Below are 22,238 nucleotides of genomic sequence, written 5' to 3'. Positions count from 1 at the left end.
AGGATCTTAGAGTTGAAAAGGCTGAACAAGTCTAGTCTAACCAACCAAATGGTGCACACCTTCCTTCTATATATCTCTGTCAGGTAGTTACCCAGCTTTGGCTTAAATATTCTGGTGATAGAAAACACCATCCCTGAAAACAGTCTATTCTGTTCTGCATTAATTCCTTATAGCTGAAAATTATTTCCCTTCTGATTCCATCTCTGCAGCAGAAAAACCCTCAAATATTTAAGAAGAGCAAATTCATGGGGCGCCTGGGTGGCTCATTCGGTTAAGCATCTGCCTTCGGCTCAGGTCATGATCCCAGGGTCCTGGGATCTAGCTCTGCATCTGGCTCCCTGCTCAACAGGGAGTCTGCTTCTCCCTCTGCCCCCGCCCCACTCATTCTCTCTCTCTCAAATAAACAAATAAAACCTTAAAACACACACACACAAATTTATTGTCTTATAGTACTTTAGATCAGAAGTCCAACATGGGTCTCATTGGGCTAATACCAAGGTGTCAACAGGGGTGCATTCCTTTCTGGTGCATCTAGGCTAGGAGACTCCATTTCCTTGCCTTTTCTAGCTTCTAGAGGCCACCCATATTCCTAGTTCCCTTCCACCATCTTCAAAGTGAGCAACATTGCATCTGACCATTCTTTCACAGTCACATCTTCCTCTGACCTTGACCTCAGAAGAAAGATGCTTTTAAGGACTCATATAATTGGACTGAGCTGACTCAGATAATTCAGGATACTTTCTCCATCTCAGGATCCTTAATCTTTTTTTTTTTTTTTTTTTTTTAAGATTTTATTTATTTATTTGACACAGAGAGAGAGCACAAGTAGGCAGAGTGGCAGGCAGAGGGAGAGGGAGAAGCAGGCTCTCCGCTGAGCAGGGAGCCGGACATGGGGCTCGATCCCAGGATCCCAGGATCATGACTTGAGCCAAAGGCAGCCGCTTAACCGACTGAGCCACCCAGGCGCCCCAGGATCCTTAATCTTAATTACATCCACAAAATCCCTTTTTTTCACGTAAGGTACACATTCCCAAGTTTCAAGGATTAGGATGTGGACTACCACAAAACACCTTTCCATTTGTCCTTGTTCCTCCTAAAGTAGTATGCTCCAGCTGAATATGGCACTCCATGAATGGCCAACACAAAAGAGGGCAAAAGAGGATGACCATCACCTTCATCTTTCTAGATACTGTACTTCTACTATCTGGACTAAAGTCCAAAGTGGTTATCCACATCACTCCCCTAATTCTTACTGGGCTATTAACTAAAACACCCAAACCTTGTCTATAAACACAGCTTTTAAGCCATTCTTCCTTCATCCTTTACTTGGCAGTTGTTTTTCTAAACCTAGGTATAAGAACTTATGTTTACTCCTTTTAAATTTCATCTTGTTAGATTTTCCTTATTCGTGAGATCTTTTGGATCTCAATTCTAATACTCAATCTATCTGCTATATTCTCAACTCTGTGTCATGACACCTGTTGTGAGTGTTCCCATTATATCATCACTGATAGAAATCATGAACAAGACAAGGTATGAAGAGTCTTGCAGGACATCAGAAATCTCTCTGAAGTTCCATCATTCTTGAATTTCAATGTGTACTTTAACTCTGTGCCCCATATCTAGAGATTCTGATTTAGGAGGTTTAAGACAAGGCTCAGCAATCTGCTTTCAACACTTTTCTCCAAGTGAGTTTCAGATCTGCAGAGTACACTTGGAGAAACACTGTCCAGTTTGAAATCAGTTATTAATCAGTTCCGTTTGGGTATGGCCAGCCAGGTACATCCCACACAATTGTCTTCACATTCTGCTCATGTTTCTTGCCACTTTCAGAAAGTTATCATAAGAAAGAAACCTGCTCAAATGACTAGCTGAATTCCAGTCACACTGGTGCTTTACCCTACTTCCCTGCTCTACCAGTTCTGCTAGCCTATAAAAGGAAAAAATGATGCAGAAATAATTTGTTCTTAATGAATCTGTTCAGTGTGTTGACCAAGTGTTCCTCAGTGCCTACAATGTACTCTTTAGCTCCTGATCTAGAACCTTGCCAGGGTTTTAGGGTCAAGCTCACCAGTTGGTAGTTAACAAAACCACCTTTAGAAAATTGAAACTGCCTTCTCTGTCTCCAGTCATTTGGAAAATCTGCTATCCTTTAAAAGCTCTCAAAGATCATCAACTGCAAGTTCTTTCTGAATCCATCCTGGAATATCATTCATTCAGTCCTGAATACCTGAACCCATTTAGAGAAGCTTCACCATGCAGAGCTTTCACTCTCCCTCACCAATCAATGATCAGTCTACCCATTTAGGTTGAGGATCATTTTCCTCAGACAGGACAGAAGCAAAATAAGATTTTCTAAGTTCCACTCTCTCTGTATCATCCATCAACAATATCAGTTCCAAATACATCCCCTTTTTCATCTCTTGCTATAAGCATAACTTGAAGTATGCCCAAGTCTTCCTTAGCAATTCTTACAAGCCTCTACTCATTTGAGATTTTATTTTCCAGTTGCTATTACAGACAGAGCTAAGCCTCCTTCTTACATTTGCATTACTCTGACTTTTGTGTATCTTTTTTTGGAAACTGATTTCAGTTTGGCAAAAAAATTACAATTAGAGCTGGATGATACATACACAGGGGCTCATTCGGCTAGTCTTACTACTTTTTAAATTTTTCAAATTAAAAAGTCAAATAAATACATATAAATATATAAATACAAATGTTTATGTAAACACAGAGAGAAAGAGATGCCCCAATTTCTTCTTCATTGGGATGTATTTTGATCCTTAAACTTTCTTTTATCAGTTGGGGTAATTTGGTTTTAAATAAAGTCTGAATTGCACTTTCTCTGAACCTCCCAACCCTTTTAATTTATCTTCCAGCCTAGATTCTTCTGCCATTTTTCTCTAACTGCTTTTTCTTTGCACTGTTTGACATCAACCTATCAAAAATGAAGGATAAAGGCTCCACAACTGGGGTGCTTGCAGCTCTTGGTGCCTGGCCCAGCTTCAAACTGTTTACTGTTCACAAAATTCTCTGCAGGCTCACCTTGGAGGGTGATCACTCCACTCCAAGTGCATACAGTTTGGTCAAAGCGTACACGATTTTTGATGTTGAGTATGATGCTCTGAACATTGAAATGGCCATCACTGAAATGACCAAAGGGGTGGATGAGGTCACCATTGTCAACATTTTGACCAACCACAGCAATGAACAGAGACAGGATATTGCCTTCGCCTACCAGAGAAGGATCTAAAAAGAACTTGTATCAGCACTGACGTCAGCCTTGTCCAGCCACTTAAAGAATGTGATTTGGGGCCCAGTCACAGGGGACCTGCTCTGTATGATGCTTCTGAGCTGAAAGCCTCCATGAAAGGGCTGAGGACTGATGAAGACTCCCTCACTGAGATCATCTGCTCAAGGAGCAACCAAGAGCATCAGGAAATTAAGAGAGTCTACAAGGAAATGTACAAGACTGATCTGGAGAAGGACATCATTTCTGACACATCTGGTGACTTCCGCAAGCTGATGGTTGCCCTTGCAAATGGCAGAAGAGCAGAGGATGGCTCTGTCATTGATTATGAACTGATTGACTAAGATGCCTGGGATGTCTATGATGTTGGAGTGAAGAGGAAAGGAACTGATGTGCCCAAGTGGATCAGCATCATTACCAAGCAGAGTGTGTGTCACCTCCAGAAAGTATTTGAAAGGTACAAGAGCTATAGCCCTTATGACATACTGGAGAGCATCAAGGAGGTCAAAGGAGACCTAGAAAATGCTTTCCTGAACCGGGTCCAGAGCATTCAGAACAAGCCCCTGTATTTTGCTGACCAACTGTATGACTCCATGAAAGGCAAGGGGACTCGTAATAAAGTCCTGATTAGAATCATGATCCATCGGGACGCCTGGGTGGCTCAGTCGTTAAGCATCTGCCTTTGGCTCAGGTCATGATCCCAGGGTCCTGGGATCGAGCCCCACGTCGGGCTCCCTGCTCAGCGGGAAGCCTGCTTCTCCCTCTCCCACTCCCCTGCTTGTATTCCCTCTCTCGCTGTGTCTCTCTCTGTCAAATAAATAAATAAAATCTTAAAAAAAAAAAAAAAAGAATCATGATCTATCACGATCTCTTGCAGTGAAGAGGACATGTTGAAAATTAGGTCTGAATTCAAAAGAAAGTACAGCAAGTCCCTGTACTACTGCATCCAGCAAGACATGAGGGTGACTGCCAGAAAGCACTGCTGTACCTGTGTGGTGGGGATGACTGAGTCCCACGCATGAGCATCCAGGAGTGGTGCTCCTTTGTTTCCAGCTAACAGTTCTAGAAAATAGCCCTGCAAGGATGAGATTAGCATCGCCCCTCCCCATCCTTATTTCAGTTGCCTAAGCATTGCCTGCCTCTCATGTCTAATCTCCTTTTAGCCAAAGAAACATACCAAAGAGTTGGAAGTGAAATCTATGATATGAAACACTTCGCCTCTTGTGTACTGTGTCATAAACAGATGAATAAACTGAATTTTTATTCTAAAAAAAAAGTATAGGATACATTTAATTATGCCTGTTTCTCTCTTCCTATCAGGAATATAAATTTTTAAAAAGTTATCAGTTTATTATCAGACTAGATTACTTCTGCCATTATCCTTTAGGACAGCGGTTCTCAAAGTGTGCTCCTTTGTAGCAGTACCAACCTCACCATGAGCTTGTTAGAAACACAAATTCTCTCTCTCTCCGTCAAATAAATAAAAAATCTTAAAAAAAAAACAGAACAAAGTAATAAAACATAATAATGGAAAAAAATTGCAAAGTGAACCATAAACACAATTTGCTAAAGAAATCTGGGTTCTGAAAATTGTATACGGTGTGTAACACTGTGTACTTTTTGAATAATTATTATTCTTAAGAAATGAATGAGTAAAAATATATTACTCAATACAAAGGAAAACAATGAGTCACTTAACACACTATACTGTGGCAATGTATTCATTCCCCAATAACTGGAATAGTCACATATTTCTGTTAAATAGTTTAGGGGTTAAAATCAGTTACAAGAAGTAGAGTTTATAATTCTATTTTTTAAAAAATAGGATTTTCTATTTCTAACATGGAATATAAACACTTCATAAGTATTCAATAAATATTAAATGGATATGTTAAAATCATCATTTAAGTGATAAAAATGGAAAATACAAATTTTAATGTCAAAATATAAACTCTGAGAGGAAGAGTTTGGTGGTAAGATATATAACCACACTTAGAAAATATGCTTCTTATTTCTTCTAAACACTGCAACTTTTTGAGCCACTTAGCTTTCAGAAGTCTGTTTCTTGCTACCAAAATCGGATCCTGAAAATGACCTATCAATGAGAAATGCTTTGACGATTGACTAGAAAATGACTTTATGTGTTTATAAACCGTATATCATCATCACCCCCTTTCTTCTATCTGTTTCATCATCTTACCATGGACAGAGATATTACTTAAAACCATTCTACTCTTTTTCACTTCCTAGCTCTTTTCTATCATTCATCCAGCTTCAAAAGGTGTTTAAATCAATCTTCAGCCTTTTGGGGGCTAATAAACATTATTATTTGCTCCACCATATTTTGCTCACCCAAAGAAGGTGATGGTATGAGATATAATGTTCTAGTGATGCTTTCAGATCCTTAGGGAAAAGACACCTTACACACATAAATGGATATGTTTAGAACTCATTGTTGTAATTTGAAATTACAAAGGTCATTTTCCCTATAGGACAGTTTTATGTATTCATGTCCGTTTTGACACACAAGAATGTTACAGTAATGACTACTATTATTTTTTTCACTTAACAAAGGAAAAAAGTTAAAATAAACATGAGGCTATTTCTTTCCCTTTTCCTGTTGACTAAAAGGGGTGCCATCTTTTTGTATTTTACTCCAGAAAATAAGAATGTTCATCATAACTGAAATGACCCTATACCCGGACCATTATAACATGCATACATCTACCCCAAAACATCTCTGAAGTTCTGATCAAATCTCTTTCTCTGACCAACATGCCTCATACAGATCTAAAGCTTAATGAATATATGCTATAGAATGAGGACATTTAAAAAAAAAAAAAGTCTTTTCAATGGCATAAGGAGCACTGTTTTCTTCACTAAGTCTTCAAAAAGTGACTTAAAGTAGTCACTTTACATGTTGAAAATAAGAGAAATTCTCTGAAATCTCTACCTTTCAATTCCTTTAGAGGACTCCCGACCTTTGGGATTTTCATGCCCAAAGGCACTACGCTTTTATTACATAACTTCCCATAGAAGAATGAACCATGTGATATTCTCAATCCTGCTGACACAATAAGTATTAAAAACTAAAACAAACAAACAAAAAACCCAGTCCTATGATAAACTAAATAATTCCTTTTCTCACCCATTCATTCAACATTATTAAGCAGCTATAATAGTGCCATGCTTTCAGTCATCTATCATTCAATAAGTACACAAAAAAATGGAAAATACAATATGGTACGGAAAATTTTAAGTCTCCATTTTTTGAGATATTTCTAGCATGCATTTCACATATAGTTTTATGCATTTAAATGACCTTACCTCTCTTACAGATAGCTGTGGTGGAAAGGAGACTGAAAATACCAAGTTGGTAAATTCAAACCCAGAGGCCTCAACTTTTTGGCACACCTAAAAAAGTATTACATAAAAGCATTTTTTATTACATAAAACAGCATTTATATATATAAATTCTCATGAATTGCTGAAAAATTTATTTATTTATTTATTTTTAAATTTATTTATTTTATTTATTTATTTGACAGAGAGAGACACAGCAAGAAACGGAAAACAATCAGGGGGAGTCAGAGAAGGAGAAGCAGGCTTCCCGCTGAGCAGGGAGCCCAATGCGGGCTCAATCCCAGGACCCTGGAATCATGACCTGAGCTGAAGGCAGACACTTAACCATCTGAGCCACCCAGGCGCCCCTGAAAATTTTACACTAATCTTCATAACATGGGTTTTTGGTCCAGGAGATGGCACTACACTTCTAAACTTTCACCTCTGGGAATTCTCATAAGCATCCCAAAAGCAAGCATTTGCTAACTAAGACCCTGAAGACTGATATCACGAGATGCCAACACAGCCAGGACTCACTTGCAGAACAATCTGTTGAATGTCAAAATAATTTTCTCTTAGATCACCTCATAACTTAAGATTTTTAAACAAAATAAAGCCAAATTTGGCACTCTTGACAGCTGGAAACAAAAGGCAATCCCACATTCAATCATGTATCTTCCATAAAACTGTAACACTTGTCTTTTCAAGACACTAAAAGGTATGACTAAGAGCTTTTCTCTAACTCCTTAGTTAGCTATGTTAAACAGCAGAGGGAAAAACCACTATATTTTTCTTCATTTGAGTAGCATTCATGACTGAAATACATGGACACCTACTTCATTAATTTTCAGTTATCTTGTTAATAAAAAAGTAATTTGAGAATAGTAGGCTTGTTTATTTTTTAATTAAGAAATGTTTTAACAATCCACTGGTGTAAAACAAGTTGAAATGAATGGTATTGTTACTTTAGATACAAGAATTCTAGGCTTTAAGACCAAAAATTTCTACATAATTGCACATATAATAAAAAATAGATTATTTACCTTTTTAATGAACTCTTTTTCACAGAATTCTTGAAGAATTCCTAGACATACATTGCACACATTTAAATTTGAGTTCTTGGAAGCAATGCTACCATCTTCAATAACGGAGACCTTTCCCTCTCCATTTTGACTCAAATTATCAATCCCATCAATCCCATCTTCTAGTTCTTGTAGTCGAATTTTCTTAGGAGGTGGGTTTGGAACTTCCAAAATTAATTCATCTTTTTCAGTTTCCAGAAATTTCTGTAGTTCATTGAGCAACTCCTGGAAAGTTAATTTGAAAAAAGTAATAACCCTTTTATAATGCCCTTAAGGTTAAGATGAAAACAGGAGTGAAATTATGATATATTGCAGACTTATACAATGTTGATTTATATCAATTTTGGAGCAATTGATTAATTTTATTAGCCAGCATTGGCTTTCTGGGGAATTTGAAAGAGAATTACCTAACTCCCACAATATATGTGTGAATATTTTTGCAAAAGAGTTTCATATATTAGTGAAGCTAAAGTCCTAAATTTGAGGCAGAAGATTCCATTAACAAATTTATTACAGGCATAACTCGTTTTACTGTGCTTCAGTTTATTGTGCTTTGCAGATACTGCATCTTTATAAATTGAAGGTTTGCGGCAACCTTATATCGAGCAAGTCTATCAGCACCATTTTTCCAATAGCATTTGTTCACTTTGTGTCTGTGTGTCACGTTTTAGTAATTCTCACAATATTTGAAACTTTTTCATTATTATACTTGTGATAGTGATCTGTGATTAGGGATCATGACTCACTGAAAGCTCAGATGATGGTTAGCACTTTCTAGCAATAAATTATTTTTTAATTAAGTATGTACATTTTTTAGACACAATGCTATTATACAATAGACTACAGTATATAAGTTTCATCTGCACTGGGAAACCAAAAAATTACTTTGACTCACTTCATCATGATATTCGCTTTATTATGGTGGTCTGGAACCAAACCCACAATATCAGTGAGGTATGCCTGTAATTTGGTTTGTAGTTATGTTGTGAGGATCATTCACTTGCTAATTTTAGTAAGAACAAACTTCAATTCTAATTATCAATAAATAGAAATACAAACTGAATTTCCATCCTTGCTAGGTTATTTAATAATCTCACAATCTAAAACATCTGTATAATATTAATATGAAATCTGAAAAATTAGAGATTATACATTTATTAAGTAAAAATAATTTCAAGTTACTAAACAAAGGTAAACAGTTGCTGGCAATCCTGAAAATTGGCACAGTAATTACAAAAACCATTTATATGCATTAATTAAAAAGAAGCCCTCTATTACATTCTGGTTTGCCTCATTTCTGTCACCCTTTGTACTAAAATGTTAAAAGTTGCATTCTTTTGAGACCATTCTCATATTTCAGACATTCCACCCATCTAAATACTCAGAGGACTTTTTCTGTTTTGTCTAAATTAGATAGATTTTATTATTCAGTTGCTGAATAGATATCCTTTTAAAATTTACTCAGATTACAATTTACTGACTCTAAAGAAAAAAATCTTTCACTCGAACAAATTTAATTCATTTTATTAGGACAGCAGCTCTATTTCATCTTTAACAGAAATACTAATACACACATACACATATAGGTATATCATGACCCACACAAATATGTTTATTACCTAAGTTCTATAATTTCAGTATAACATAGTACATGTATATCTATGTGTACATACATAGTTAGATGACTACAAAGATAAAAATTTAGGTACATTTACAAAAAAAATTGTCTTCAAATATTTTCATGTGTTTTTACATAAAATGATACAAATAAAACTTGGCAACACTAAGTCTCTTTATATAATATATATTTTAAATCTTAAAACATATTTTAAATAGAAAACAAATGCACAGAATAATAGAATCATATAATGTGTCTGAAAAATGTGTAAGGAGAATTACACAAAACCAGTATGATTACCTCATAGTCATAGTGTGTATAAATGAATATACACATATATATATTAATCATCATAGCATATGTACCATTTTCAAAGTGTTTTCACATACTTTATTAGAAACTGTCCCTTAAAATCCTGTGAGGTGGATGTTATCATCATTCCCATTTAGAGAGGAGAAAACTGAAGCTGGAACTGGGATTCAAATCCATGTCTTCTAGCTCCAAATTCTAGGCTTTGGATTCAGACAGACAGTTCATATCCTAGCTTGCTCACTTAATAGCTGTGTAACTTTGGGCAGGTTGTTTAACCTCTCTGTGCCTCAGTTTCTTCATCTGAAAATAGAGACAATCATAGTATGTACTTACCTAATAGGTTATTATTAGGATTAGATGAGAGCTTGACATATAAAAATGTTATATGAATATTAGATATAATTATTTCCAAAATAATAGAAACAAATAATACGTAGGAAAAGTGATTGATACTGCTAACTCTTGAGCATTTTTAAAAATTGTAAGAAACTGAGTGTGCATGTGGGTATACATAATGTTTATATAGGTATATATTTACATATGTATAATTACTATCTGTCTCTAAAAAGAATGTCACTATTGGAATCAAGTATACTTCACAAAATATGTTACACATTTTTTGTGAAAGTATTCTGTTAGTCAAAGCTCTCTGTATATTACCATAAATGTCAAAGATCCCTGTATATTATTTTTGCTATTATTAATAGTGGTAAATAATGATGATGATAAGCATTTACTTCTGGAGGGTTGCAAATACCTATTTGTAAGTACAAATGGTAATAAAACAGAAAAAGAAAAAAGGCAGCCAAATCCACAATGCTTCCACTTAATAGAAGATCTCAGGACTGTCATCCTCCTCCTGTCACATCTTACTAATATCTGGTTAGAAGTACTATTTTGTGATATCTGTGTTCTCTTTAGGAGAGGTATATACAAACATTAAATACACCAGGGATTTGCTCCACAAAGATCCCACTACATTAAATGTTAGATATAATCACTTAAGAAGGAACTTACAGTTTTATGGTACTAAAAGGAAATTCCAAATTTACCATTATCAGTAATTATTTTATTATAGTTTTTTTTAATTTAATGAAGACTTATGGACAGATACTTGCCCTCAAATGTACAGGTATTCATTTTAGAATAGAGAACTTTCTTTAGAAACAAAATGAAAGTACCTTGTAGGGAAGTTTGTAAGGTGCATGAAAATCCACACCACAGAATCTGTAAATACATCTTGGACAGGTACCAGTACTGAGCAACAACTGGGCCACATGCTTGTTTTCCTCAGTCAGTGGAAACATATTGAATAATTATAACTAGAAAGAAAGAAAAAGTAAAAGTAATGAACATCTTTTGTGTTTTACTTTCACAGAGAAATATGTCATCACCTTTAGGAATAAAAACTAACTTTTATTTGAAAACATTATTTTGTACTCTCCAATAATATCCTTTTCATTATATACATATTGAAACATAAACTTGAAAGACATTTATTAGATGGGCCAGGTAAAAGTTTCTAATTATCAAGGAATTTAGTGTAGCATTCTGGATTATGATAAAAGTATATCAATAAAAATAAATAAAAATAAAAATAATCAAGAATAGTTGTCTCTGAGTAGGGTAATAAAAACAAAGAATACGGAGTGATGTTTTGTTATTTTGTACCATTCAGTGTTGTTTGAGAACACAAAGTAGTAAATTCAATAAACTTTTCCTATTAGAAATTAAAAATGAGTTTGCCAGGAAAAAATAATCAGATCAGTCTATATATTTTACTAGCCTCAATGATAGTTAAGCAGTCAAGTATTTAAAACAAATTGATCAGTAGATCTAAGGACATCGATTATACTTTGATGAAATAACTAAATGAAACCAACTATTAGCAAAATGAGAAGAATCTGCTCCTTTCATGCACAAGTAAAACCTCCCCCCACCAGAAAAACCCCCACAAATTAAATGCAAAATAATTTAAAGTAATTATCATCTAAAACAAGTTGTTACTTTTCACAACTTGAATAAACGCCCTTAGAAACAAATTAGAGAATGGAGTAAAATCCGATATAACTCTCCTGTTGCCAGGAAGGAGGTGTATGAAAATTAAATTACCTAATTATTCTGTTTTGCAAAACCAGATCTTCTGATTAATAAATCAGCTCACATTACTTTAAAATGAGGAACTAACAATATTTTATAAAATAATGATTGCATGGCAATGTTGTGGTATGGTGGTCATACAGATAAAAAACTGGTGCTTTTTAATTCATGCAGTTTCACAATTCAAATGAACTTGCTTAAAATTTGTGGGAGGGTGGAGCTCTTACCAACTCCTTACTGTGAAGATACGATTCTTAGCATTAGTTTGTGCTTTCCAACCCTTTAAAACCCACTCCTTACTTGCAAATTTCTAAATGTTTGTGGCCACTTATTGAGAGAATATCCTTGACACAAAATAATGAGGAAGGCAGGTATATACTTCCACAAAACCCTTCACCATAAAAATCAGTTTAGCAGCTAGGACTACAAAAGACAGATTGCCTCCTGCTGAGTTTCAATTCAGGTAAATACAGTATGGGAGCTGGCAGACAGGAACAGAAAGAAGAAAATAAGACTTTGCCTGGATACACCAGTGAGAACTTTGAGACACAGGATTAAAGCTCTGATTTAGGGTAGCCTAAGTAAATTTGGGCTCAAGGGCATTTTCACAAAAGGACACAGAATTATGTGGAGAACACCTTGTATATAGAGAAGCTCTGTGTGGTCATCATTATATACAAATGATCTGAATTCCTTCTGCCAGGCCATTTAATCTGCTAGTTTGATTCTGAGAAAGGGCTGGGATTCAGTGAGGGGTTGATTCTCAGCATTTAAGGTATATCCCTGACTGCAATCCCCTCCCAGAGAAACTATTTCTGTCTCACTCTATCTTTTCTCCACCTTTCCATTACTTAAGACCAAAGATTTCATTTAATTCAGAATTAACCTTTAACTCAGAAAGAGAAACAAACCCTCTGGGTAAATAAGTACACAAGTAAGTTCTTGAAAGAACACTTTGTATCAAAGCTTTCCCTGGGGATGAAGTTAAATACTATTATTAAAATGGGTGCTTTCTAAGGATAAGATCCCTCCATTTGCGACAACATGGATGGACTGAACAGGTTATTATTCTAAATGAAATAAGTCAGACTGAGAAAGACGAATACCATACGATTTCACCCATAAGTGGAATTTAAAAAACGAAGAAACTGATGGTTGCCAGAGGGAAGAGGAGTGAGAAATACAGTTCCAATTATGGAATAAGTTACCAGAATAAAAGGCAATGATTTGTAATAGGTTATAGGGTGGTAACAGATGGTAGCTACATTTGTGGTGGGCACAGAATATCATATACAGAAGTTGAATCACCATGTTTTACACCTGAAACTAATGTAACATTGTGTAAGTACACTTAAATAAAAAAAAAAATTTTTTTTTAATCGAAGAAAATGGATGCTTTCTTTCCTTTGGTTCAAAGACTGAATGTTTACTTCTCCAATAGGTACACTAAGAATAAAGGTATCATGCAAAGTCAATAAATGACATATCACAATCTCTTGGCTCTGAGAAGTTCCCAGACCTGTGGAGAATTAGGAAACCTCCTGTCCTGAGTAATTTGAAGAGGTCTTAAAAAAAACAAAAACCCTCGTCAGTGTGTATGTGTCAGTAACGGAATGGTCTTCCAAACCCTCAAGATTATTTTCCTTTAGCAACAATCAAGAGACTTCTCAAACAAGTTAACATTAAAAGGAGGAAACGCGTTCTGTCTCAAATTTGGTTGTTTCATCTTGACGTACAGCACTGAAAGGATTTCAGAAGTCATCAGAAATCAGTTGTTCCATATGAGGTTTATTATCCTTGAAAGCAAGCCCTGAGAAATGCATCCCATACTGTAAGGTTTTCATTGTCGGTTGCCTTCGTTAAGATTTTCGTTTAAGTGCTTCTTTTACATAAAGAATTGGAACTAGTCATTGCAACAGAATCTCTTCCCACGTGTCGGATCTTTACGGGGTTTGAGTCCCTTCTCCACGAACCAATGATAACTGGAGGAGACGATGGACTTTCTTTTCACCTCTTGGACTTAGAGAAACCATTCGTTGCAAATAGAGAAGGAGCGGGGCATGTGAAAAAACACCAAAATGGCCAGACTAAGTCTCACATCCCGTGATCTTTCAACACTCATTTCCATACAGCCGTGTGTCATTGTCTCACGGGGGTGGGGGAGTGTGCGGATTTTTCAAAGACGACCCTCACAACTTTACTGTGCTACCGTTATACTCAATTGTAGAATCTAGACTCTTGGAAATTCATCCAAGGCCTAACCTCCAGTCTTTGGCCAAGAAGGCCCTTCCCCTCCTTCAGTCAGGTCCAAGAAACTTCCCGCTCACCCCTCCTTGCTAACAAGGCCGCTCCAGCAGGAAGGAAACTATCCCCTCCATCCACACCTCTCCTGCGCCCAAGTCGTACCCCCACCCCTTAAACCTTCCTGCCTCACCTTCTACCGCGACGCCGGAGCCTGAAGTTTAACCCCTTCTAGCCCCCCAGAGGGAACAGGGAAGACTAAAGATAACGCACCTACTGCGTGTAGCAATTCTGTTCCCCGAGGAAACGAAAGCTTTAGAACGAAAGTACCAGGCCCTCTCGCAAGGGCTGAGTGAACTCTCTCCTCTTCTTGTTTGTGGAGAAACCAAAAAAAACTGCCTGTCGCGCCGCCACAACCCTTCATCCCACCGCCACCCACGCTGGGGTAGAAGTGCGTGGGATTGAACTCCCGGCCAGAGCCCGACTAGTCCCAGAGAGGCCTCCGTGGGACTCCGACGTCTAGGAGTCCTAGCCGCTGCCAGAAATATCGATGAGCCCTCACCCTCAGGTTTAGAATGGAAATTCTTGCTAAGGCAAATAAAAAGAGAGTATTCCCCACCCCGGTGGATTAGCGGCGTCCTCCTTTCCTCAGGTCCCAGCTGGCAAAGTACCACAAGCGACATCCTAACTGCAGGGGTGGGCGGGGTGGAGGACTCGGTGTTCTGCCCATTCTGCCTGGCGCGTGAGGTGCTAGTGTACCCGGGCCTGAGGAGTCCCAGCGCGGACCAAGAGCCGAGCGGAGGCGGAGGAGATGGCTTCCCAGCCGCCTCCTCCCCCGAAACCGTGGGAGACCCGCCGAATTCCTGGGGCCGGGCCAGGACCAGGACCTGGCCCTACTTTTCAGTGAGTGTGGGATTCTTCTGGCCGCGGGTTTGGTGGGCCGGAGTGGGGACTTGGCGGGAGACGGTTGAGGCCGTTGTTGCGCTGAGGTGTCCCCTCCCCCTCTCAACCAGCTCTCAACGTTGAGGGGTTCAAGGTAGGGAAAGGACGCCAGTGTGGGGAATTTCGATGTCAGACAGCTGTTTCTGACTCGACGGCTCTCGGTACGGATACTCTCCAGGGAGCCCCTGGGCGCCTCACTGGGTCCCGGTGCTTGGAAGAAAGGGGGCGGCTTCCTGCTCCTTTCTGTTAGCGGAACACCGTGACAGAACTGCTTGACCCTCTTAAAAGCCTTAGACTTTCGGTCTTTCGCAGATGAGAGTAGCTGGCACTTGCCCAGCCCCGGCTGGACAGGGAGCAAAGTCTCCCCAAAGCTTTTAACAACCTCTCGAGAAGTTGGTGAAAGCACAAAAGGTCGCTTTTACACAACTGGAACCCAAGCCTATACACTTTGCGTTGTTTTTCAGCATAACTCAGCAATGTTTTGGATAAGGATTTGGAGAAGCAACTTTCAAGCGGGAGTTCTAAGTCCAAGGCCAGTGGATGGCCTTTGTGTGCAAAATAGCGTGTCACTTTTCTAAGGCCTGTGTGGTTTTTTGTTTTTAATGAGTGTTTAATGGGAAAAAGGCTAAAATACAACGAAAGAAGAGTTTCACAGCCTTGTGTGTTTCATGTTGGGTGGATCTGGACATCTAAATTTAGATGATGAGATTCGAATGGCAGATCACCTACCATAGTAGGTTTACCTAATATATAAAAGTCTCCAATATACTGGAATGTATTTTTGCTATGTTCTAAAATCTTGTAATCCTTATTTAAATGTCAAGATGCTTGAACACATTAGCAACTTAATAATGATAGATACATAACAAGTAATAAGCTTTAATTATACTGTTAAGCTGGGCGACACTTCCTGCTACCTTTTTTACGAGTCGTTTGACTTTTTAAAAAATTTTTTGACAGCTATTTGGAAGACAGGTTTTATACTCTGGCATCTTTTTAAAGTTCTGTTTATGTAAAAGTAACCATTTTCCCACTTTTTTTCATTGTGAATTTTAAACACGTAGAGACTGGTTGAGTGTAAGACAATGAATACTTGTGTGTTCACACTTAACTTTAAGAAAATTTTTCCAGGGGCCCTTGAGTGGCTCAGTCAGTTAAGCGTCTGCCTTGGGCTCCAGTAATGATCCCAGAGTTCAGGGATCCAGCCGCATTGGGCTCCCTGCTCAGCGGGGAGTCTGCTTCTCCCTCTGCCCCTTACCCCACTGGTGCTCTCTCTCTCTCTGCTCTCTTTCAGAGAGAGAGAAATAAAATCTTTAAAAAAAAAAGAAAAGAAAAATTTTCCAGATTTGCCTCAGATTTTTTTAAAAATAAAAATTACAGAAACAGTTAAGCCTCCCATTCTTCTTTCCTGCTATAACTACTGTCCCTATTTGGTGTTTAGTGTACCCAATTATGTTTTTATACTTTATTTTATACCTTAGTACTTAGGTTTGTGTGTTATATATATGTCTGTATGTATAGTGTTTAGTGTGTTTTTAGATTTTATACAAATATGTTCAAACTATGTATCATTTTGCAAAATGTTTTTCCATTACATATTATTGATTTTGAGGTTTATCTTGTTCATACATATAGCTGTAGTTCAGTTTATTTGCTGTAGGATATTCTATTGTATAAAAAACTATTCTGTTGGGGCGCCTGGGTGGCTCAGATGGTTAAGCGTCTGCCTTCGGCTCAGGTCATGATCCCAGGGTCCTGGGATAGAGCCCCGCATCGGGCTCCCTGCTAAGCGGGGAGTCTGCTTCTCCCCCTCCCTCTGCTTCTCCCCCTGCTCATGCTCTCTCTCTCTCTCTGTATCTCTGTGTCTCGAATGAATAAAAAAAAAAAAAAACTATTCTGTTGTAGGTATTAAAGTATTAATTATGTATTAAAAACTGCTGCAGTGACCATTCTCTTTTTTTTTTTTTTTTTAAGATTATTTGAAAGAGAGAGAGAGCAGCAGCAGCAGCAGGGGAGAGGAAGGGAAGGAGAGGGAGAAGCAGACTCCCGGCAGAGCAGGGAGCCCAATTCCGGGCCTGATCCCAGGACCCCACGATCATGACCTGAGCCACCCAGGCACCCCTGCAGTGACCGTTCTTGTGCCTTTCTCCTTGTCCACATTTCCAGGGGGCTTTCTTTTCTTTCTTTTTTTAAAGATTTTATTTATTTATTTATTTGACAGAGGGAGACACAGTGAGAGAGGGAACACAAGTAGGGGGAGTGGGAGAGGGAGAAGCAGGCTCTCTGCTGAGTGTGGAGCCCAACGTGGGGCTCTGTCCCAGGACCCTGGGACCATGACCTGAGCCGAAGGCAGACGCTTAACGACTGAGCCACCCAGGCGCCCCTCCAGGGGGTTTTCTAATAATGTGTTGTTGGAAGTGGAATTGCTTGGTGGTGGGTATGCTTAGCTTCAAGTACTATTACCAAGTTGCTCCCCAAAGTGGTTTTTTATACCAGTTTTTACATTTTCACTGGCAAGGTGTTCTGTTTCTCTACATTCTTTCTAACACTTGATGATATATTATTTTTTAGTTCTGAATTTGCCAATCTAATGGATGTGAAATGATATTTAATTTTTAATTTGCACTTCTCTGGTTAGTAATAAGATTGAGCATCTTTTTGAATGTTAAATTAGCCATTTGAATGTTTTCTGTTGATATCTTTTGCCCACTCTTTTACTGGCTTTAGGTTTGCTTATTAACTTGTTAAGAGTCCTTTATTCATACTAATTCTGTTTTTGTTTGTATGTTTTCAATTTCTTTCAGTCTGTGGCTTGTCTTCTTTATTTATATTCATGTTCATTTTTGTTGTACAGATACTTTTAATTTAAATATAGCCAAAATTTTCATATTTTATTGTTTGTTTTTTATGTCTTGGTTAAGAAACCCTTTCTGCCTCAGATCAAGAAAATTTTTCTCTCTCTTATTTTTTTAAATGTTCGGCATTTCACATTCATACCTTTAATCCACCTGGAACTGACTCTCTTGTACAAAATCAATGCAAAATAGAGAATATATATTTTCCCCCAATGGGGATAAGTATCCCAGTACCATTAATTTATCTATTCTGTACTAGTTTATAATGCTATCTACATCCTGTTAAGTTTTCCTAAATGTGTGGTTCTGTTTGGAGGACTTTCCCATATGTTCTACTGGTCTTTCTGTTCTTATACTAGCACCACTCTTTGTCTTTTTTTTTTTTTTAAGATTGTATTTATTTATTTTAGAGAGAACAAGTAGGAGGAGAGGCAGAAGGGGAAGGAGAGAATCTCAAGCAGAATCCCTGCTGAGGGACCCCTGCTTACAACCCTGAGCTCATGACCTGAGCTGAAATCAAGAGTTGGACTCGACCGACTGAGCCACCTAGGCACCCCCACACTGTCTTTTTAATAAGTTTTGATACCTGGTATGTCAACAGCCTCCACACATTGCTGTTCTTCAAAATTGCTTTTGTTATATTTACTCTTTATGAAAAAGACTGGGATTTTTATTGGAACTTTATGAGAATTTGGACCTTTTTTTGCCTTAAATAATGTTTTATAACTATCTCCATGAAGTACTTTTCCACCTTTTATATCTAGCATAAGTTAGACTTAATTTGTTCTGGTAGTTTAGTTGAAATTTCTCTTGTGTTCCATCCTGACAGTCCTATCATTTACAAATAAGCCAGCATAGATAACCAACATCCTTGTATTGCTCCTGACTTTCATCGGAATGCTTCTCAAATCTCACTATTAAGTATGATGTTTGCTTTTCTGTTTTTAATAGCTTTCCTTTTGAACTTCTATCTCCTTACCTTGCTCAGATTTTTATTATGAAGGAGTATAAATTTTATGAATGACTTTTAGGCATTTATTGAGATAATTAATTTGAAAATGTGGTTTATTTCATCAGTTAACTTTCTAATGTTGAATCATGAGTAAATTTCTGGGTGAACTGCTTAATTGTGATTATTTTGTAAAATATAATGTTGAATTCTGTTCTAATATTTTAAGACCTTTGCATATATATTTTAGGTGAAATTAGCCTGTAATTTTCTTTCTTTGTACTATACTTTTTTGGCTTTATATCCAGGTTGTATAACTACAGAAATTTTTCTGTTGAGTCTAATTTTCATTCCTCTATAGGTAGACTATTTTTTCCTTAGTAGCCTTTAAGATTTTACCTGATACCTTGGTCCCCTGCAACTTTATTATGCTCTATTCAGGTATGAATATACAGACATGTATATTTTTTCCTCCTGCTCAGTAGCTACAGTGTTCACGCTCAGTACCTATAATGTTCACTCTAAGGAGTCAATCTTTCTTTAATTCAGGAAAATTTTCACTAAGTATATCTTTATTGTTTAAACACTATTCTTTCCCATCTCTTCTTCCGGGAGTCCTATTAAACATTGTATCAGGAATAGTTTCTGCTACAAGTAACAATGTATGACTTACTCCACTTTGGAATATAAAGACATTTCTTGTTAACAGGAAGTCTAGAGAGTCTAAGGATCTGCTAACTCAACGTTGTTTTTAAGGGACCTATATTTTTCCTGGCTTCCTTTTTATTTTCTGTAAGCTTTCCGAGAGTTTGGGCCATTTCTGTTGTATTCTTGCTTCTTTGAAAGAAATCTCTTTTTTCCTCTGGTGACTTTAAAGATTTTTCTCTTTGTTTTTGGTTTTCAGCGATTATACTTTGTTGGGCTTCAGTGTGAATGGCTTTGTTTGTGTTATTTGGGGTGGCATTCATAGAGATACTTGCATCTGACTTAATGTCATTCATTAATTAACACACACTACATCAGAAAAGTCTCAGCCATTATCTCTTCAAATACTGCTTATGCCCATCATCTTTTCACCCCTTTGACTCCAACTGCATATATGCTGTTTATTTCACTGTACAGCCCATACCCTAAACTCCTTTCTGCATGTATTCTTTTGTTATTCATGCTTCATTCTGGGTATTTTCTTCTGAATTCTCTTCTGGTTCACTGATGTTTTTCTTTCAGAGTGTCTAATCTGGTATTGAACCAGTCATTAAATTCATAGTTTTGGTAATTTTAATTTTTTAGTTTTAGAATATCCATTTGGTCCTGCTTTATAGTTTCTATTCTCTGCTGAAAAATCTCAGTCTTGTCTTTTTTCCTTGAATATTTTAGTCATAGTTGTTTAAAGTCTCTTCCTAATAACTCCATTATCTGGACCCCTATGGATCTCTTTGTATTATCTGATGTTGCTCTATTTTTTTTTTTTTTTGACATATAGTTTAGTGTTCATATAGGCCAAATTATTTTTTAATGAGAGCTGGACATTGTATATAGATAATTTAAGGCAGTTTGAGGCCTAGGATGCTATCTTCCTCTTGAGAGTTTTACCTTTGACAGGCACCTTATGCCACTAGCAGTGTAGGATCATTTTAATCCAGTGAAGAATTGAGCCAGTTTGAAGCTGTGGTTTTAGTTCCTGCCAGGGCTAGCCTATTTCTTATATACCATTTCACCCTTATTCCTAGTATATGGCCCTTTAAGGTCCCAGTCTGAAGTGTGGGGTTTTACGTTGGCCCTCCTCTTTAGGGGTTCTGAACTCTAGTTTTTGTCTCCTTAGTACAGTGAGTCTATTGAAAGCTCTGCACAGCTTCTTGTCCTTCAGCCATCTCTTCCAGATTGACCCTTGTCCCTTGAGAAACTTCTCAAAATGGACTCTGAGTTTTCTCTTTCTCCTGGATATTAACTTCTTAATTCCTCAATGCCTTGTTCTCTCATGTTTTAAACAGGTAATGTTATATTTTTTTAGCCTTTCTAGTTTTTGTTTTTTTTTTTTAAAGATTTTGTTTATTTACTTGAGAGAGAGAGAGAGACAGAGAGCATGAGCAGGGGGTAGGCGCAGAGGGAGAGGGAGAAGCAGACTCCTCGCCGAGCGGGGAGCCTGATGCAGGACTTGATCCCAGGACCCTGGGATCATGACCTGAGCCTAAGGCAGATGCTTAACGACTGAGCCACCCAGGCGCCCTAGGTTTTTTTTTTTAGTGGGAGGATTAGTCTGATGACCTAGAATGCCATTACTTGAAGTGGAATTCCCCGAGTTCTGTATTTTCCACTGTGTTCCTTAGTGTACAACAACTAATTTTCTTCCCTTGTAGTTGCAAGACAATCCCTGTGGCTGGGAGAATCATGTCTAAGATTTGTAATGGATTTTTTCATATTTACATGTTTTTATTTCATTTCAGTTTTTATTTCATAGATGATATTGCTTCATTGAGCTCTTCAACTATTTTAATGCTTAGCTGTTATATAAAATTTGTTTTTCCTTGAATGAATTTTCATTCTTTTTTTAAATTGATATTCAGTTAATTAACATATAGTTAATATGGGTAGGGTTCAGTGATTCATCAGTCTTATATAACACGCAGTGCCCATTACATCCCGTGCCCTCCTTAATCCCATCACCCAGTTACCCCATACCCCACCCCCTCCCCTCCAGCAATCCTCAGTTTATTTCCTGTGGTTAAGAGTCTCTTAGGGCTTGTCTCCCTCTCTGATTTCATCTTATTTTTCCCTCCTTTCCTCCATGCTCCTCTGCTTCGTTTCTTAAATTCCACATATAAGTGAAATCATATGATAATTGGCTTTCTCTGATTGACTTATTTCACTTAGAATAATACCCTCTAGTTCCATCCATGTCATTGCAAATGGCAAGATTTCATTTTTTGATGGCTGCGTAATATTCCATTTATGTGTGTGTGTGTGTGTGTGTGTGTGTGTACACACACACACACTACATCTTTGTTATCCATTCATCTGTCGATGGATATCTAGGATCTTTCCATAGTTTGGCTATTGTGGACATTGCTGCTATTAACATTGGGGTGCAGGTGCCCCTTTGGATTACTACATTTGTATCTTTGGGGTGAATACCTAGTAGTGCAATTGCTGGGTCATAGGGTAGCTCTATTTTCAACTTTTTTTTTCTTTTTTTTTTTTTTATGTTAGTCACCTACATTACATCATTAGTGTTTTTTTTTTTTTTTAAAGATTTTATTTATTTATTTGAGAGAGAGAATGAGAGACAGAGAGCATGAGAGGGAGGAGGGTCAGAGGGAGAAGCAGACTCCCTGCCGAGCAGGGAGCCCGATGCGGGACTCGATCCCGGGACTCCAGGATCATGACCTGAGCTGAAGGCAGTCGCTTAACCAACTGAGCCACCCAGGCGCCCACATCATTAGTTTTTGATGTAGTGTTCCATGATTCATTGTTTGCGTATAACACCCAGTGCTCCATGCAATACATGCCCTCCTTAATACCCATCACCGGGCTAACCCATCCCCCC

At 37.6% G+C, this 22,238-nt stretch overlaps 2 protein-coding genes and 1 pseudogene across 4 annotated transcripts in view; 2 read left to right on the top strand and 1 right to left on the bottom strand.

The window, feature by feature from the left end:
* PUS10 (pseudouridine synthase 10) overlaps positions 1–14,468 on the bottom strand; it is a 74,223-nt gene extending 59,755 nt beyond the window's left edge. Inside the window, exons 1-4 of one of the 3 annotated variants that reach the window (XM_032410924.1) lie at positions 14,222–14,468; positions 10,789–10,929; positions 7,639–7,902; positions 6,581–6,667 (exon numbers count right to left, since the gene is read on the bottom strand). In XM_032410924.1, the coding sequence (XP_032266815.1) occupies positions 6,581–6,667; positions 7,639–7,902; positions 10,789–10,914 (477 nt within the window). In that variant the 5' untranslated portion in view covers positions 10,915–10,929; positions 14,222–14,468. Of the gene's footprint in view, positions 1–6,580; positions 6,668–7,638; positions 7,903–10,788; positions 10,930–13,226; positions 13,416–14,141; positions 14,175–14,221 lie in introns of those variants that run through there. The other 2 variants (XM_032410925.1, XM_032410926.1) reach the window with 2 other exon arrangements.
* Positions 974–5,064, top strand: LOC116636274 (annotated as a pseudogene).
* A 128-nt stretch (positions 14,469–14,596) lies between the features above and the next one.
* Positions 14,597–22,238, top strand: part of PEX13 (peroxisomal biogenesis factor 13) — a 27,689-nt gene continuing 20,047 nt past the window's right edge. The window contains exon 1 of the mRNA XM_032410922.1: positions 14,597–14,851. Coding sequence (XP_032266813.1) covers positions 14,760–14,851 — 92 coding nt within the window. The 5' untranslated portion in view covers positions 14,597–14,759. The remainder of the gene's footprint in view (positions 14,852–22,238) is intronic.

Source organism: Phoca vitulina, unplaced genomic scaffold (assembly GCF_004348235.1).
Source record: "Phoca vitulina isolate PV1807 unplaced genomic scaffold, GSC_HSeal_1.0 scaffold12, whole genome shotgun sequence".
Lineage (NCBI taxonomy): Eukaryota > Metazoa > Chordata > Mammalia > Carnivora > Phocidae > Phoca > Phoca vitulina.
This window is presented reverse-complemented; position numbering and strand designations above follow the sequence as displayed.